Source organism: Mycotypha africana (genome assembly GCF_025528875.1).
Source record: "Mycotypha africana strain NRRL 2978 chromosome Unknown BDF20scaffold_10, whole genome shotgun sequence".
NCBI lineage: Eukaryota > Fungi > Mucoromycota > Mucoromycetes > Mucorales > Mycotyphaceae > Mycotypha > Mycotypha africana.
The window spans coordinates 499,863-518,883 of NW_026515734.1; the positions used below are offsets into that span (position 1 = coordinate 499,863).

The 19,021-nt window shown below is 39.2% G+C and overlaps 4 protein-coding genes across 4 annotated transcripts; 1 reads left to right on the forward strand and 3 right to left on the reverse strand.

Moving 5' to 3' along the window:
• Positions 1–1,033: 1,033 nt before the first annotated feature.
• Positions 1,034–8,648, forward strand: BDF20DRAFT_915965 (uncharacterized protein; the record flags this gene model as incomplete). The annotated part of the gene is made up of 5 exons (XM_053084390.1): positions 1,034–1,184; positions 1,272–1,424; positions 1,513–1,692; positions 1,756–8,063; positions 8,142–8,648. 5 exons carry the CDS (start codon positions 1,034–1,036, stop codon positions 8,646–8,648), a joined length of 7,299 nt encoding a protein of 2,432 aa, XP_052932779.1.
• A 1,521-nt stretch (positions 8,649–10,169) lies between these two features.
• Positions 10,170–11,568, reverse strand: BDF20DRAFT_889302 (phospholipid methyltransferase-domain-containing protein). Its single transcript, XM_053082126.1, has 7 exons — positions 11,447–11,568; positions 11,282–11,387; positions 11,062–11,207; positions 10,876–10,987; positions 10,732–10,806; positions 10,569–10,666; positions 10,170–10,507 (listed from the first exon to the last, which is right to left on the reverse strand). The coding sequence occupies exons 1-6, from the start codon at positions 11,544–11,546 to the stop codon at positions 10,621–10,623; spliced, it is 585 nt and encodes a 194-aa protein (XP_052932780.1). The 5' UTR covers positions 11,547–11,568; the 3' UTR covers positions 10,170–10,507; positions 10,569–10,620.
• Positions 11,569–11,869: 301 nt separating this feature from the next.
• On the reverse strand, positions 11,870–15,194 carry BDF20DRAFT_915967 (P-loop containing nucleoside triphosphate hydrolase protein; the record flags this gene model as incomplete). The annotated part of the gene is made up of 2 exons (XM_053084391.1): positions 11,870–13,122; positions 13,193–15,194. 2 exons carry the CDS (start codon positions 15,192–15,194, stop codon positions 11,870–11,872), a joined length of 3,255 nt encoding a protein of 1,084 aa, XP_052932781.1.
• Positions 15,195–17,138: 1,944 nt separating this feature from the next.
• Positions 17,139–18,572, reverse strand: BDF20DRAFT_104013 (uncharacterized protein). The gene is made up of 4 exons (XM_053074687.1): positions 18,117–18,572; positions 17,948–18,026; positions 17,580–17,875; positions 17,139–17,490 (listed from the first exon to the last, which is right to left on the reverse strand). The coding sequence occupies exons 1-4, from the start codon at positions 18,526–18,528 to the stop codon at positions 17,396–17,398; spliced, it is 882 nt and encodes a 293-aa protein (XP_052932782.1). The 5' UTR covers positions 18,529–18,572; the 3' UTR covers positions 17,139–17,395.
• Between the last annotated feature and the right edge of the window lie 449 nt (positions 18,573–19,021).

Below are 19,021 nucleotides of genomic sequence, written 5' to 3' on the forward strand. Positions count from 1 at the left end.
TAACAAAAAGTAATAAGTAAAAAAAAATGTAGGAATTGACAGAGAAAAAACGAGTCATTACGCTCCTGCCTTTGCATTGAGCATCGTTATGAAAACTATAAAATCTGTACGGTCATGACGATTATACTTCGTAGTATCCCGATTAACTCATTATTAGCACATACCAACTATATTTGGTGGTTTTTACCTTGAGATTAAACGCGCAATTGGTTTTCATCTGCGCAATCGATCCTGAAAAAATAGCCTTGCTGTTTACATGGTTTTTACTACGACAACTTGCAACGACTGGCTAGTTTGAAACATCGTGAAAACTCAGTAAAAGCTAAGCATAAACTCTATTGATTGTAGCTAGACAATCCAACAATCCAACAATCCAACTTACACTTTTCAAAGTTAAACTGCAGGTAAAAAAGAAAATCTAAAATGTCAGTTAAAAAACGTTGTATAATATCAGTACTTGACGACCATACGAGAGTTGATCAAATTACTTAAACGGTGTCAAATCTTGTGGCGATTTACCAACCAACAGATATTTTATTTCTGAGCTGATCCTCTAGCTGTTGTAATCGATCAAAGCAACCGTTACATGAACTTATAAATTACTCTCAGACTTGGCAAATGACTATGAAAGCTTGCCACTGCCCTTCCCCTGAGACTTAATTTGGGGGTACCTTTATATCAATTCAACTTCAATATCATTTTGAATACATTACAATTGTATTTGAGCGTATTCTAGAAAATAGCTAATACTTAATTAGCTGAGCATTTTTAACTACATCATTCTTATCAGAGAAAATTCAGTCTTCATGCGAGCAAGGGAATGATGCTCTTCATTTTCGCCACTTTTAAATGTCAAAAAAGACACTTTGGTTTCAGATTCGCTCAGTGAAACAACAGCACACAACATTTTAGATAAAATCAATTCTACAAATTCTTAAAGAAGGGACACGTATCCTTTTCTTGTTCTGATTCTCTATAGCTCTCAAAAGCCTTTTATATAATAACTTTTAACCATTCAATCTCTCGAAGAAGAATGTCGGTTGTTAGTTTAAGCTCTCAACAGCCACATGCAGCTACCGCTGCATCCATACCGCAAGAAAATGTCGATGGTTTTTTGGATAGACTTTCCAGCTACATTCAGGACTTTAGAATGCTTGACAAGAACTCCAGCGGTTCTCTGGATGGTATGTGATCTCTTGTCTCTATAACGGTTTTTAAGCAATAATGGGTATTGAGTCATTCTTTCCGTATTATTATTTATTGATGAATAGTAAACCAAGTCAAAGACTATTTCAGATCGAAAGGATTGCCTGAAGACTGCTTCCTTGAACTTTTATCGCGTCAAAAAATGGATCGCTTCAATGCAGAGCAGTTTGCCGCTGCAGTAGAGTTCACTCAGATGAACAGAAAGACTACCAGTAATGGTAAGACCCTCCAACTACTTCAACTGCAGTTTCTTTTGAATCAAAAACTTAGCTTTTTTTTTCTTATTTTGTTGGGGAACCATTGTAGACACGAATAATACTTCAGATTTCAACGAGGTTTTACGTCATTGTGAGCAAGCCACGAAACAGCTACAAGGCAATAACAAAGTTAAAACTGCACACGCAGGACTTTTAAACAATATACTCAAGGAACTGCAGAATATAATCAAGCTATTTTTCCCTTTAGCTTATCAAAACTATACTGGAGGTAAATATGTCGACGACTAATTTAACTGAAATGGACTATAACTGATACTATTGACTCTTTCAGATGAGATTTCACGCGGAATCATGCCTTGTACCTTTCATTCCGACAACGTTCCGGAAGCAACAGATGGTTTAGATCCCCGTGGAATGCAAGGTGCTCCCAAAATGAAGTATACTCCGCCTATGAATGATTCTTTTTCTGATAGTAAGGATCCCCATATGACCACTACAGATAATGTTACACCTTCTCTTCAAAGCAAAGGAGGCAGACCTTCAATGAAGGATGAAACTACGCCATTTGATGACAATATTGACAAAGTGAGAAATCAGGACAGTTCTTATCGTTCAGAAGTGCTTAAATCTCTGCATAATGCTGGCCAACCTAAAAATGATATTGATTGTTTGGATGACCAGAAAAAGAGAGATATGGAAACATTAGCGGAGGAAAGTCCTACTATTGCATTCAGTCCATCGTCACACTATGCTAGTGCTGCTGCTATAGATGGCGGGCTTGGAACTGCCGCTGCTCTCAATCACAAATGTGTCGATCAAGTTGACAACAACACTGTAAATGCAAACGCTGAGTCTGTAGTCGATAAAAACCGTACTCCTGATGCAATTCATACAGCTAACGACAGCACTGACGATAACATGAAACCTTTGAAATCTAAGAAATCTGTTTTCCCAAAAATCTTTGGTAAACCAAAGGATTCAAAAGAAGATGATATTAAGGATACAACCAAATCGCCTTCTATGAGAGAATCTTCTTTGAAGCGCTCTCCTGAAAACAAAAAAACAAATGCATTTGATCCAATGACAGCCACACCACTTGTTAGTGTTGACGATACACTCAATCCAATCGGTATTGCTGTTGGTAAACATGAAAATGATCGCAGTATTCCTGTTGCACCTCCTAGAAAGACCACAACAAATGCCGATAGGAACCTGGAACTTGCTAATGATGACAATCAAAAACATAATTGGCGCAAAGTGAGGGCTTCAAATAGCGCACCTGTAGCGCCCCCGCGTAAGATACCTCCCACTAAAAATAATAATGCTGCAATGCCCGATGACAAAATCTATTCTCCCAAGCTATCTGATCTTTCGGGAACAGCTAATAATAAGGCCAAAGATAGAAGGCCTTTAGATGATGATGAATCATTCCGCAAGACAACCAATAACACCTTTAAATCATCAAATGTACCGGCTGCTATTAATACTGCTATTGAAAATTTGAAGGATGATTTGAACTGCAGCCCTGATCAATCTGCTCGTGCGATGAATGATAATGAGCCTCCGACAACCGCTCGTGATATGAGAAGTGATCCATATAACGCTAAACTTCCCGAATCTAACGATTCTGCACCCGGGATGATGACTGTTCCTCCTGGAACTGGAAATACATATGCATCATCTACCTCACAGAATGCTCCCAATAAAGGCTTGGATATAGTTGATATGAATCAAAGTAACCGTATCATGAATGACAGTGTTCCTAATTTTGCAGCTGATAATAACAACCTCCCTGATGCCAAGAGTAAGCTTGCAATGCTCGACGCATCTATGAAGAACGATCCTTTCATGGCAAGTGCTCACCATAATGTGTCTTCGGACAAGAATAAACATGATGTAGAAAACCCTGCTACTACCAAAATCAATGCTCAAAATTCCGATATCGAAAAGGACACCGCACGCCCCGGCATTGTAGGAATGATTTCTGCCGGTGTTTTAAGTATGTTCAGTTCTTCTTCAAAGGACAACAATGTCGACGCAACAAGAAATATTGATAACGAGCCTATGGCAGAAGATTCTGCTCAGGACACTAATGACATATCTAATGCAGTAAATGATACTAATGGAAATTTTACTACTATTGACAATGATATTGAACACAAGGATGCAGAGCCCAGAAGCAAGCTCGCCAAGATTGATGCTTCGTCAAGAAGTTCTATGCTCTCATCTCCAGCCGCCAAGGATAAAAACCACCGTAGCTCCTCCAATAGAGACATAAAAGACCGTGGTAATGATGCAGCCTCCCGTACTACTTCTCCTGCATTCAATGACAACCCAGGCAATACTAAAGGTTTCAACGATGAACCTGTTCAAGTCGAAAGAGAGATTGCTGACAAGAATAACAAAACTGCCTGTGGCATTGATAGCCCAGCTGCTGATGATAAAAAGACGTCTGCTCGTCCTGGTCTTGCTAATATGATCTCCTCCAGTTTATTTAGTATGTTTAGCTCATCCAATAATCTTGATGAACCTGGGAAGCACAAACCTGCAACCAACGGTCCAGATTTAACAGAAAAGACCCCTGAAATCAATGCTGAACCCTCTGCCGATAATATCAGGGAAGGCGAGAAGACAGGTGACAAGGCTAATATGGACGACCATCTGTCCAAGGATTATAATCCCGTCAACAAACTCAATAAGCTTGATGCTAGTATAAACAATACGATGCTGCCTTCTACTAATGCTAGAGAAGACACCGTATTACAAAAAAATTCCATTTTTAATGCTGATAAGCCTAGTCTTACCGGTGAATTACCTGAAGCTTCTACTGATGCTAAAACGCCCGATGGCTCACCTACCTCCCTGGATAAACGTACTGGTCTTTTCGGTTTCTTCGGTTCTCAAATTAAAGGCGATAAAAACGATCATTCAATTGATGACAATTCCAGCAATCCTCGTGACATCAACGAGAAAACTACTTCGCATATTGATGATACTAATGATAAGACAAATAACAATCTTCTTACTCTTCAAGATAATGTAAATCGACATTTACATGAACCTCAGTCTGAAATCTATGATGTTCCAGGATTTAAGAATCCTACGGTTATTGCTGAAGAAATATCTATTCCAAATAGGCCTAGCGATTCCAGTGGTGGACTTGAAAATGATATTGGTAACGGTCAATTGGAAAAACCTATTAATGATACTTCAAGCAAGCCAAATGATCTTTCTATTGATGAACTTGACGTCACTGGCAAGCTACCTACTACTCCAGAACAATCGAAATCTGCTGATATCAACACACCTAGCACAACTAGTTCCCTTGGAAAATTTGCTGCTGGTATTCTGGGCGTCTTTGGTTCCACTCCAAAGACTGAAGAACTCAAAACGCTCGATAATGATACCACTGGAAATCGTGATATCAGTGAAAAGATCAATTGCAATTCTGCTGATGTTGCTGGTACCAATTCTCTGCTTAGCGAAACGCACAAGGTCAATAGTGCAAATCCTAATTCTATTGATGGAGATTGCCAACTTTGCTCACGTTTCAATAAGGCCTGCAAGACTCAGGATGAATACAGAGCACAAGCTGCTCAAACACCAAGTGACGACAATGCTGATCAAAAGCAGCCTGTAAATGCAATGGATCCTACTGGTGAAATGAGTGGCGCTAATCGCGGTATCTCTACCGATGCTCAGCCATCCGAGCGCTCTGTTAACAATTCTAACCTTTCTGCAAAACTGCCCAAGAATAACCTTGTCGATGTAGATAACACCAATGATGTCGATGGTGCAACATCAGGCTCCTCAAGTTTGCTGGGAGGACTTGCTGCAGGTATTATGGGTGCGTCCAGCTCGTCCTTCCTCAATGATGAGTCTAAAACTCCTGTTGTTGATAATGATGATACACCTTCCTCTCTGGTCGACGTTCAAAATAGTACTCGTGATATGGATACACTAAATCCCTTTACTAATGATACTGCTCAAGGTGATCTACGCTGTATGAAAACTGATTCTGCTACAGAGGTGACTGACGCTGATACGCCCATATTCACTTCCAGCGCTGATATAAATGCATATACGTCACCTTATAATTTATCCGCCAAACCTACAACTGACATTAGAGATTCAAAGGCAATAACTAAGAACAAAGGGAACTCTCCAAATAATTATGAGGATATTATAATGCCTACAATCGATAATTCACGTCTTGATTTTTCAACCGATATGAAGGATATGAAGACCAGTATCGAGGATAGGTTACCGCCTTCAGGGGCTCCCTATGAGACACCTTTTATGGATGTTTCTACCGATTCTAGTCCAAGAGAACTCCGGCCTAGCGTGTCATCAAAGGTTACTTCCCCCTTTGAAAACTTGAAATCCAGCATTAAGGATGAGACAAACTCACCTCAATTTGACGATGATTTCGCCAACAAGGTCGACAAGGCACCATGCATAGATGATGATAATGCAATCATGATCGCACCTGTAACCACTAACAACAACTTGTTAGCGGAAACACCTAAAGATAATGAACCTGAGGGCACCAATCTTGGCCGTTCTGTCAACAAACCCACTCTAGAGGGTCAACTTCCCGCTGGCACAAATGCCTTCGAATCTGATAATGTCAATACACCTGCCTCAACTAGCTCTCTAAGTAAACTTACTGCTAGTATTATAGGTGTATTCGGACCCTCCAATTCCAAGGATGAAACCGAAGAACCTGCTATGACCGATAATAATAAAGCTTCCTCTAGCAATCGTGGTTTGGCCAATCAGCCCTCAATTATGGGCGGTGACGACAGTAATCCTAGTGGTAATGGCGATCTTTTTGATGAAAAGCTCCATAATACGCCAGAACAACGAAAATCCGATATTCAACCTCTTAGTTTTGCTGATAATACAAATGCCAACGCAATTCAATCTGCAATGAGTCCATTAAGAACTGAAAGCAGAAGTGCTCCTGACGCTATTGATAAATCCAACAGTCTCAATTTGAACAATGCAATTAAGCTTGATGCTCCTAGCTCTGAGTATACCAATAACATTGAACCCTTCAATGAACGCACCGGAAGCGTCAACAATAAGCTGAACCGTGACTTACCAGAAAACGAAGCTGATTTAAAGGCAAAAGAAATGATTTCCCCTAAATCTACTGATGTACCTTCTAGGTCTGATGTTGATAGTACTATTCTTAATGATAATCCAGCTGCTGCTCATAAGCTCTCTTTTAATGCTGCAGACAGCAACCCTGATGTACATGGCTCGCAATTCGATGGAAGTAACACAGATGATGTCAAGCCTAACCATATTCCATCTGCTGTTGCTAGTTCGTTCGGTGTCCTTACCACTGGAGATATGGGTAATCTATACTCAAAGGCAGATACCTGTGGGCCTGATACAACTTCAAACAACCTTCCTCATTGCAGCAGTCGTGGTAGTAGCAATAATTCTCCTGCTGAGGATCTTATTTTTGACAATACACGAAGTCATAACTCTGTCATTGGCAAGGATAACGTCCATGATGACGAAAAACTTGCTAAGCTTGATGATCGTGTAAGTGATATGCTTCATGATACTGCTGGTAATTCGAACGATTTGCGCAAGAATGAGCCCTTCGTTGGTCAAGTTCAAGACAACAATTCATTCAAGAATGTTGATCTCAGCAATAATGGAAACCCTCATACAACTGGCGATGCAGTTGCAGATGATACTGATATGGATAATAAGAGGCCCAAGGAATTAGGTATGCTTGCTGCTATCAAGGGTATTTTTAGCTCGTCAAAGGATCTTTCAGATCAACCCAGTGATAATGTTGACATCAATCCTGCTACTCGTGATGTAGATTCCAAACCTTTTAAAGCTAATAATACCTCTTCTATGAGCCACGATGAAAAAGCTACTGATACAGGCTCGTCCAATAATGGCATATTTGGCAAGCCTGAAGTGTATGACAGCAAGAACCCTTTCGCCATTGAAGAAAACAATAATCGTTATCCATGCGACTACGCTTCTTCAGCTGAAAAGTCATCTCATGACAGCGCCCTTCCTACTAAAACTGATGCTAATGCTGACAATACTTTCCTTGCTGCCCCTGGCACTGATAATAAAGGCTCTAAAGCCGGCGCTAGCTTTGACAATAATGCTCCTGTAACCTTGAATCCGGACTTCAATGAAAAGTCAACCACTGAAACTAATATTACGAAGACCAATGATTTGGCAAAATCAAACCCTGCCGTGGACAATGCTGAACCTGTCAAAACTTCTGGCGAAAGAAAGACAGCCGAAGATAAATCTCATAGTGATATGTCTGGTTCATCAAGCTCCCTTACCGCTCTTGCTACTGGTATTAAAAATTTTTTCGGATCCAGTTCATTCGAAGCCGATGCCGTGAAGCCTTCTGAAACCGTTGAGTCATCAGAATTGAACGATACGGACGATAGTCGCAATATCAGTAATCAACCTTCTCAGTTTGATCTTGATTTTGATAACATCAGATCCGATGATTCTGTAGCACCATCTCGTAAAATCGACGGTAATACTTTTAATGCACCTGCTGCTTCCCAAGACTCTGGTAGTTATGCTAGTGTGAACGCCTCCAGCAGAGACCAAGATTCGTCGCAGCATTCAGCTAACGTAAGTACGAATTGTGTGAAGTTTATTTCGTCAATATTGGTAACCTAACGTACACAATCTAATCGTTCTCATTTCAAGGATGACGACTTTGATTCTATAATGAACAACGTAGGGTCTGGTATGCTGACTGCTTCCACTGCTGCTACTATGGCCAAGCATGCTGATACTCCTGCTAAGGACCATTCAGCAAGTGAAAAACTTCCCAAGCGTGATGAGTCACTTAATGCAACCATTGTTGATTCTAGGTTTACTGAGCTTGATAATAGCAACGATGTCTCTATGTCTAATAGAGGAACTGAACACAGCACTACCAATGTGTCTCGACAGCCTAGAGATCTGACAGTCAATGCTAACTCACCTCCTGCAGTACCTGCTCATAGAGATTCTGCCAGCTTAAAGTCACTTTCCTACCATGATCGTTCTGCTGCAGATGCCATCAGAGCAGTCTACGAGAATATGACCTCAAGATTGATGTCTGGTCCCAACTCATCAGCTGGTGTTGACGAAGAACGTGTCCTTAAGGTTCGTCCAGGTTTTGGCAATTTTGCTGGTTTTGGTGTGAAGTGTGTAGCTGATGGTTGTTAAATTAAGACATTCGGTCTGCAACAATAAATATGAGCATTCCATTATGAGTTATTTGTATTATTCCTTCTTGTACGATGCATAATATATCATTTATACTTCCAATTTTCTTTTGTTTGTACATTTACTATAACATATCCATTTGAAACAACTCTGTCCCCTTTTCTATTTTTCCTTTGTTCATAGACGCGATTCGCAAAGGTCGAAGAATAATCTCGCGCTAGTCAGTATGTCAAGCCGTTGTTACAGAAGGGTTGTAATGTAAATGACGCAACGACATATGTGCAAGATTTTGAGCGCATAAACGAGTTTAACTTACACTAACGCAATCATTTCTTATGTTCAAAGAGGATTTATAGCCGACAGAGAGAATCCAATGTAGAGCAGATTGCACTGCTATTCTATTCTTTGCTTCTGACGATTGTTTTGGCATGCTGAGTTGAGAGGACTACTACTGAAGTCTTCAAGTAGGGTGTATAAATTACAAAAACTTGAATCTGCCCATTGCTTCGGGAGTTGTCTAAAAGATTGTACTACAATTCAATATTAATAAATGATGGATTGTCTCGTATTAATGCTACGGCACGATTGGAAGGTAGATTATTGAATTCTATATCAGTTGTTGTTCCGATTATCACAATACTGTTTTATTCTGTTTTTTATTTATTTTTGTTTTCGCTTCAAAAAAAAACTATATAGGGTAAACAAGGTGATGACTTATTTGATGCTATACATATTCATCCGGTAGCGCTTATTCAACAGACATCAGTTTAGTAGGTCTTTTTTTTAATCTTGGGCTGACAGTGCTCTCATTTTCAGGCGGTATACACTACATTTTCCCTATAAGTAGAACGGCTAACTGTTCCTCAAAGCGAATCTGAAAAGATCTTCGTACAATCAGAGAAAGTTTGAGCAACTCTAGTGCACCTTAAGACTATACAATGGCTATTTGTACATAAAATCTTTCCATTGATGTTATTACTGCCGTTTGTCTTGGAAAAAGCCCTTTGGATATAGCAAGTTATTTGCTTCCAATGAGTACTGTTTATGTAATATGCCTATTTGGCCTTGAAGCCCCTTAATGCATCAAGAATGCCTCCTTGGACAACTCAAACAATTTTAATTTTATTGCTGTGTATGGTACAATAATATAGGCACCTTGCTGTACAAAGTTTGCGAATCTAATACTTGAGTCAAGCATACATCTATCGGAAGTTTTATGTCCATCAGTGACTTTTGAATCTATTGCTTAAAATAGCAGAAGAGCGGTAATACTCGGTTGTTGAACCAACGATTTGAGGACCCAAGAGGGTTGTGTTATTCCACCTGAGTATTCCTCAATCCGAAATAAAATATCAAGACTACAAATTGAAGAATAATAATGAGCCTTCTGCATTGATTATATTAAATTTCTAGTTAAGGAACGCCATAGATATTGACAACTGAACGGCAATCATGCACTTGAACACTTCCAAGAGGATATCTTAAACACCGAAAACGAGGATGAAATATGGAACGGTTAAAATTGAACGCCTAATTCATTGAGACGCACTACAGTCTTCTTGTCTTTAAAACATCAACAACGGTGCATGTCGATTTATATATTTGTATTACAGTTATTTTGATAGAAATGATGATGACTATAGTCAACTATATACACATGATATATCAATCTACGGCCTTTAACGGTAATTTTGAGCCTACCATTGAAAAGAAGAGCCTTGCGAGCTTTTCAAATATCAATAGTGTATGGTTGAATTACTCATCCATTATCACTGTGGATGACCACCCTTGTTATTCAATTTAAGTGAATTTGTTTCTCATAAAATGATTTGGCTTTGCCTCACTATTTGGAAGAAGAGCTTATGGTTTTTTTTATTGTATAAGTCTACTACATAGTTTTTTTTTCTTTTATTAGATTACTTTTCTAGGCAGATATAGTCTCTATGTCGTCGCTGATACAGCTTTAATATCATTACTTTTTCTTATCCTTGTTGGCATAAATCATAGCAGTGAAGGGTCTAAAAAATATTAAAAATTAGAATCTGTGTGATTCAAAGTATAAGAACAACAAGCCACTACTTACTCTTCAAACGTTAGAGCAACCTTATAAAGAAGGTAAACTAAACAAGTCAGTGCAATGCCCGCCGGGCTCTTGTACCTGTTTCGCACAAAATAAATAGGTCAGTAAGTCCCGCTTGTTACTAACAATGGCGAACTTAATTCTTACCATAGAGCGGTGGCTAAAAATGTGCAGGTTGAACCTACATACATTGGGTTATCGCACACATTGAAGGGGAATCCTGTAACGCGTTGTTTCATCAAAATACCGAAGTAATCGCCTGGGAGTTATGTTTAAAAGATAATAAGCAAATTGTAGTGCATTCTATTACTGTGAATTGAACCATTATTTTACCCAGATAAGTGCCAGTAACACCAAGTGCCCACATAGAGGACAATACGAGTACATTGCCTGTTACGAATAAGAGGCCTGCTGAAATTTGTACAATATATTCATCAAAGATAGGATGTGTTGGCTGATATGCTAACGCCTTGTGATATCTAAACCAGGAATCATTAATAAGTGTCCCCTTATTATCTTCACGAACCTTAACCATTTAATTACTCATACTCACAGGTAGTCTCTAGTCAAACCTAATGTAAAGATTGTAGCCGCCAGGAAATAAGTACCTTTGTATGGATCACCTCCTGCCAACTTTGTCAATATTTTCGTTTTATACTCTACAGGTATTTATCGGTCAATGTTTTTGTCTGTAATGGTCAAAGCCTTTTCAATATACCTGCTCTGGCAACAATATTCCAAAATACAGGATTAAACAATATATGAGCAATAGCAAAATACAACGTTGGTTGAGAGAGGTCAATAAGCTGTGAGCTCATATTTGTTGTGGTTTTTTTTTCAAATGAAAAAGGGAAAAGTGTACAAAATGTCTAGCCCTAAGAAATATAAAAGGAACGCTGAGATTCAAGCGGTTGAGCCGTTTGCTCTCATGCAAATTTCAACACCATCATTCGTTTTGCCACGTAGAACTACGTCGTACAAAAATAACCTAGGGATGGCAATTTGTAAACAAATATACCTTTGACATGAGCATACTTATAAACAAGACTTAAGATAACAGCTTAATCGCCACTTTCTTTTAAGTAATAAAATTATCTTATTTTTATTGTACAAAATATTTGAAAAATATAGTAAGGCATATTTATAGTTCTTCATCAGTGGTCCAAACTTCTTCACCACGTTTACGACGTTCCATACGTTCCTTCTTCTTCTTTCTGAGTTCCTTCGATGTCAATTTCTTTTTCTTTTGGGTTGCCTTAACAGTATTACCTTGCGCATCCACCATATCCTCTTGTTCTTCTTCCTTGACGGCTGTTGTACCATTACCAGTAACCCAATTATGACCAGAGGGAGTCAATTGGCCGTTATCAACCTTCCATACTTCAGTACAAAGAGCTTCAGAGAATTCACGGTTGTGAGTAACGATAACCACTCCACCGCCATATTCACGAATAGCAGTAGCAAGGGCACCTAAAGATTCACGATCCAAGTAATTGGTAGGTTCGTCAAGAACTAACATATGAGGCTTATTCCACATGGCAGCGCCGATAACTAGTTTGACCTTTTGGCCACCTGAAAGACCACGAATTCGAGAATGAGTGGCAAATTCAGGCTCAAGACCAATTTCAGCCAAATGCTTTTCGATTTCCTTAGAGGTCAAAGGACGATTGAGACCCATCTTAGCAGCTTCAGCAGCATCCACCTCAGCAATCTTCTTACCAAAACCCATTTCTTCAAGACGTTGACGAGATATCCAAGTGTTGTCAACAGAGGATCTACCAACCCATGAGACTTCATATTCATAAGATTGCTTGAGTTTACGGCGACCCACAATGTCTTCGAGGACACGCTTTTCACCATCAATGACGAAAGTTTGCTCCATAATCTTCTTTTGAGATTCGGTATTAGCCATACGATCATTCTTGTCAAGTTCTTCACGGTCTTCACCAGTAGCATAACGCCATTGAATGTATTCGTTAGGAGTTTTATCTAAATGTTTTTCAATGTGATGGAAAGCATGCTGGGCGACATAAGCGATACGAAGATTAGGATGCTTCCAAACAGTGCCAGCTGTAGGCTCCATTTCTCCCGTCAACAATTTGATCAAAGTAGATTTACCAGCACCGTTAGGGCCAATAACTGCAACACGAGAAGCAAGAGAACATTGCATGGTAATGTCAACAAGTTGCTTTCTGTTCGATCCAGGGTACTGGAAATCGACATTCTTCATTTTTAAAATGGCACGTTCCTTGGTCTTGATACCTTCAAGGTAACCAGGTTCGGGGAAGCGGAAAACGGTTTGAGCAGCCCCCAAGGAATAATAAGCAGCAGCACGGGGAACTTTTTTTACGAACTCTGAAAGGTTTCCTCTGTAACGTTTTAATTTGTAATTACCTACATAACGGCCAATTGATTAGAGGAAACTCTGTGAGCATCTTGTCAAGTTTTTGAGCTCATACTTTACCTTCGTAATGAATAATATCAGTGCAAACATGGTCAAGGAAGCCAGAGTCATGAGAGACAATGATGGAGGTGACAGTCTTTAATCCTAACAAATAGTTTTCCAACCAAGCAACATTAACCACGTCCAAATGATTGGTAGGTTCGTCCAACAAAAGGATATCAGCATTCATCAACATAGCACGAGCAAGAGCAAGCTTCATCTTCCAACCGCCAGATAAAGAGCCAATTGCCTGGTGATTAACCATCTCTTCACTAAAACCGTAGTTCTTCAAGATACGAGCGACTTCATTTCTGTCTTGACACTCGACACCTTCAGAGTTGACAATGAAGTCAACTAAACCAGTATCTGCTTCAGAACCATCGATATCATGCTCAACGTAAACAGTTTTCAAAACGGAACGAGGAGGGAAACCTTCTACCTGCTCGTTGGCGATAGCACGCATCAAAGTGGACTTACCACAGCCATTAGCGCCGCACAAACCATATCGACGACCACGCATCAAACGTAAATGGGTACGATTCAACAAGATCTTAGCACCGTAAGCCAATGAGAATTCACAATTACACAATTCTTCACCTTCTTCTTCTTCCTCTTCTTCGCCTGATTTGGGAGCAATCGCTTCTTCACAAGAGGACAATGCAGCCAAAGCCAATTTCTCAGATGAAGCATCTAATTCTTCACTTCCGTCTTCATGCTCACGGCCGGTTACCAAAAGCCAAGTAGCAGCATGTGGTGCCATCGATGATACCCAAGCGTTACGATCAAAGTTATGGCCCAATACCAATGCTAAGGCTAATTTAGCCATATACTTACGAACAGGAGCGAAGAAACCCTCGAGCTTGGTAGGCATAAGCTTATCTAAGGTTGAATAAACCTTTTCGCGCTTTTGGTCATCACTCATTACGGGTGTAGCACCATTACCACCAATGCGTTTCAAAGTGTCAAGAGCCTTCTTGACAACACCACGACATTCGGGATCAGCAACAGTTTCGTGAACCTGCTCGAGAGCAGGTAGCAAAACAGGCAGGAAAGGAGCAGCAACCTCGGGATCATCCACCAATTTACACATATTATCAATAATCAACGCAGATTTACGCTTAATAGGAGTTTGACGTTCACGCAGACCACGGCCCAATAATGGTACCATAAGAGCCAAAGTACCAGCATCTACTTCTTGCACAAAAGTAGTGGCACCCAATTGATGGATTGTCTCAGGTACATTTTCGGGATGGTTGATACATTCAATAACAGCTGGAATAAAACGTTCGACATCTTTATTGTCCAAAAGAGCAGTAGTAGTCGTCATACATTTTGTGGCAGCGGCTTTGACATCGGGCTTTGTATCCCACATACAATCCGAAACAACAGGGATAATGATAGGCATACATACCAGAACCTGCATAGGATTCAATTGACTTTCCAATTCAATCAACTCGAGAGACAACATCTTCGTTTGCCATTTCTTTGAGTTCTCAAGGCCTTCTAGACAGTAAGTAATGACATGGCGAGTAGAAATAGGATTGAAAGCTTTGACCAAATTACGTGCCAACTCAGCGGATTCTTGAGCAATAGCTTTATCTTTATGAGCTTGCAACTCCAAAAGAGGGGTCAGCAAAGTGATCAAATGAGGTTCAAGTTGTCCTCTTAACAAAGCATTGGAATTAATCAAGGCTTTACTCAGTACAAGAGCACCCAAAACTTGAGGAGTACGGATTTTCTTAGCGAAGAGCTCATGGGATACAGCGGGGAAGATATGACATGCCTTGAGAGCACGGACGCCATGAACACTCATAAAACCGGCTGCTTCCTCGGCTGCAGCTTTTCTTTCACTTTCTTCTGTCGCTTCTAAAAGTTTGTTCAGCACCTGCTTGGCAGCCTCAGATTCCTTTTCGCCGATACGGATACGCTTAGGCTTTTGAAGAGCGGCCAAAGAACGACGCTTGCTACGATCAGCGGATCGGGCTGCACCAGCAGCAGTACTTGTATCACCGTAATAGGACATTTTTAACCGCCTTTCAATCTATATACGCTTCTAAAGCTCTAAGATAATCTAAGAATTTTAAAGTGGAAGAAAAGAAAAAAAGAGTGGAAAACAGTTTTTTTAGTTTTTTTTTGAGAAATGGAAATGGATGGTAATTTTCAACGATAAAGTTTCCTATCAAAGGAATAGGTGCAAGGAAACTGGGAAGCAATTAAGTTTAAACTCAATCAGATATGTTTCATGCCGACACGAATGGGGAGCCAAATCTGGCCAACCATACAACTGATTAGCTCTGTTTTGCATTAACCCCATGTTCTATGAGAAGGGCGCTATCAGAAATAGGTTTATGAGCTAATAATCACAGTGCCACCGAATTACCTTTCTTTCAGTGTCTAGTGCCTTTATTAAAGAGCTACATATTGGTCATCTAGCAAGAGGGAACGAAAAAGACATATTCATGCTAAATAGTGAGAGCCTAACACCGCTTTTTTTTTTATTGATTTCAACAAAGTTTCAAAGCTTTTTGTACGGTTTTTTCAAAAAAGATTAAAATGAAAGAGCTGGTTATTTGAGACTTTTGACAATAAAAAATTGGACTAGAATTTTTTAATTTCTGTGATGCTTGGAACTTTCAATTTATCTTTCTGTTCCGTATTGCAATTGTCAAAAAGTGCGAACTATTCTTACTCGGTAAGGTATATTTATTTGCCTTGGTCGAGTATAATGAAAACTCAAGCAGCAGTTAGCAGAACTGCAACAACGTACAGTGGTAATTTATACAAAATTACCTCACCTAAAATATATACTATATTTCTAAGCCGCCTGTTCCAATTAGCTGACAGCACCATCTTCATTCCGGCGATCTCTTTGGAAGGGTTAGATCTTTCCTGGAAAGCCATAACGGCCTTGGCAATAGTAATGATGTTCTTTGGAGCATTAACATCGCGTTGCCACAATATCTGGCAAGTTTTACACACTTTACTAAACACAAATAACGTTTAATAAATAGGATCATAGAAAATTAGACAACAAGTCATAATTCTATATATCTTGATGAGTTCTCAAATATATCTCTTGAAGAAAATACATACGGTAATGTTATTGCTAGAGATTATCGGATGTTTAAACATGTATTAGATCACTATGAATACCCTCATACCATCCAAGATGCGTAAATTTAAGCAAATAAAATCTGAATTTCAGACTTTTGAATGATTTACAAAATAATAATAATTAAAGTGTCTCAATTCGAAGCGAAAATACAGAGTAGTAAGGCTCTATATTTTGCTCTTGAGACGATATTCACTTAATCGGGCGAACGTAAATCTACACAGATTATTCTTCCCAGAATACGCGGGGCATTTCTTATGTGAATATTTTTTGGTAAGAAACAAAGAAGAACCAGACCTTGCAGTCAACATTTCCCGCTGAGATTGTAAGTTACGTTATAAATACGTACAATTTCGTCGGTTCATCCAATAGAGATTTATAGCACAGCTAATGCATTCCGCGATAGCTACAGTGCATCTGTTGACGAAGTGAGTACAAAAGATATGGCAAACTTCACCTCCGTCTTCCCTTGGTATCAAAAACCATCACTCATTTCAAATAGCCTATAAGATTTGGTTATAGATAGTAAAATTACACATATGGTTTTTGCTATAAATTAATGCTTGCTCAGAAAGTTATGTGTAGTATAGGAAAAGTTTAAATAGTTAGTTTTTCAAAAAAAAGCGCGGCTCGGAGAGTCCTTTACCATATCTTCCATTCGCATTTCGTTAACAGACATACATGGTATGAGAGGATGAAAAGATGGATCAATGGTGGATGAAAAGCGCTATAGCGAGAGTTAATTTTTTATTAAAGTAAAGATGGAAGATTGGTGAAAAGCTGATTTTTAGCGGGCACGGAAAACGCAAGCGACCAAATTTCGTGAACTATTACCATTCGGGCTTTCTCCAGGTTGTCTCAATGACTACAAATATCTGATCTGACGAGATTACCGTTATCATGAAGCTTATCAGAAATTTACAAGTTTGTTTATAAGGAAAGACTAAAACTAACAAAAAAAAGGAGGGGGGGGGGTGGAAAGAGGGTATGTAAGCACAAAATTTTGAGTCTGTCAAAGACTATATGGATATAGTATGCGAAATGGTTAAAAAAAGGTGTACAAAAATTTGATCTATAATCTACAGGAATAGGGTGCTGCAAAACCATAAGGCTTACTTAGCGCTGAGATGAAGATCTTTAAAGTAGGTGTATTGTTTTTTAGGAGTCTTCCAAGAGCTATCAGAACCACCAAAGAAGGTATGGAATACTATAGATAAACATTTAAGTAATAAATAAGGGCTTCATTAGACTAACTATTTTCAATTTTTATCAGGAACTATTAATGAAAACACTTACAGATACCAGCAACACGGCCAGCCTTATTTTCACGGAAAATAAGCTTTTCGACAGTGATAGCTTTTTTACCATTCACTTGTAGTTCGATTTTACCGTCCTGCTTGCCTGCGTTGTTTAAGGTGATTGTTTGACGAACCGTATTCCATTGACCGGTTTCAAATTTGAACTCGCCTCGGCCCAGGCTATAGCCATAGTCGTCGTTACAAATGTTGTTGTCTTCGTCACAAATATCCTTACGTTGATTGTGCGGTAAGTAGGCATAGATTTCACCATTACCGTCTTTGCGCCACATAATTCTACGTAGAACATGAAATGATTTAGTAACCATAAATGCAATGATGAGTATGAATTATCATTTTGTGTTTTACCTAGTAGTAAAGCAGGAGTCTGATTCTTCACCGCCTGTACAATCACCATGACCGCCATAAAGACCAGGGAGCTTACCACCTTTGGTATTGACGGAATAACATGAAAGAAAAGGTTATCTTCCTACGTACTACTTTTCTCGCTCCCGATCATGATTCATTTTGGTATTACCTTGAATAAATTTGAAGCCTTTAGGAAAGTATACACTATATTGAAAGTCCACAGTCTTTACATTTTCATTGATTTCAATGGGTTGAGCTCTGAAACCAATACCACCTCTGGGACGAGTATCAGGATTTCTGGAGCCGGCAGGGTAAGTAACACGAAGAACAAGATCATCCTTACCAGCAGGATCTTTGACAGCGACATTCTTCAACTTTTCGGCACCATTCCAAAACCAAGCCCAACCGCTTTGAGACGGGATACCCCACGCTTTATCCCAAGAGCTTCCTCTACCAACAGTTACTTCTTTACCGTAATGGTTCCAGTTGTTAAAATTCCAGGAACTTGACTTTGCATCGATACTTGCAATCAGATATAAAACAGTGATAAGGAATATAAAGGAATAACGGAAATTGCCCATTATATTAGTGAAATCAATATTAAGAAAAAAATCCGAAGCGTTTTGTAGACAAAAGCAAGAAATAATTTTGTTCGAGCGCGATACAAGTGGAAAGTTGATACCTTTTTATATCACTTCTTCTTCTTCTACACTTAGTTGATACCAACATCCCGTTATAGGTGGTTGTTCATTTTTGGAAATAATCAACAAGCAAGAACTCCGTTAACAATACGTTGCACTAATGCTGTTAGTGGCGGGTGACCTCGTTCAGGACACTTTTTCTGTTAACAAGAAAACCAGAGACATATTGAATAGTTTCGGTTTAATTATGCTACATGTGAATTATAGTACATTCTTTTACAAAATTCTTTATTCAGGTTGAATGTAATAAGTAACGACAATACTCAAAGGACACTTCATTTAAAGACATAAATTTTTGCTAATTATCCAAATCGAAGGATCTGTGGCACAAGCTCATTTGTGCACTCGTACCTAGCGTACAAAGTCATTTTGT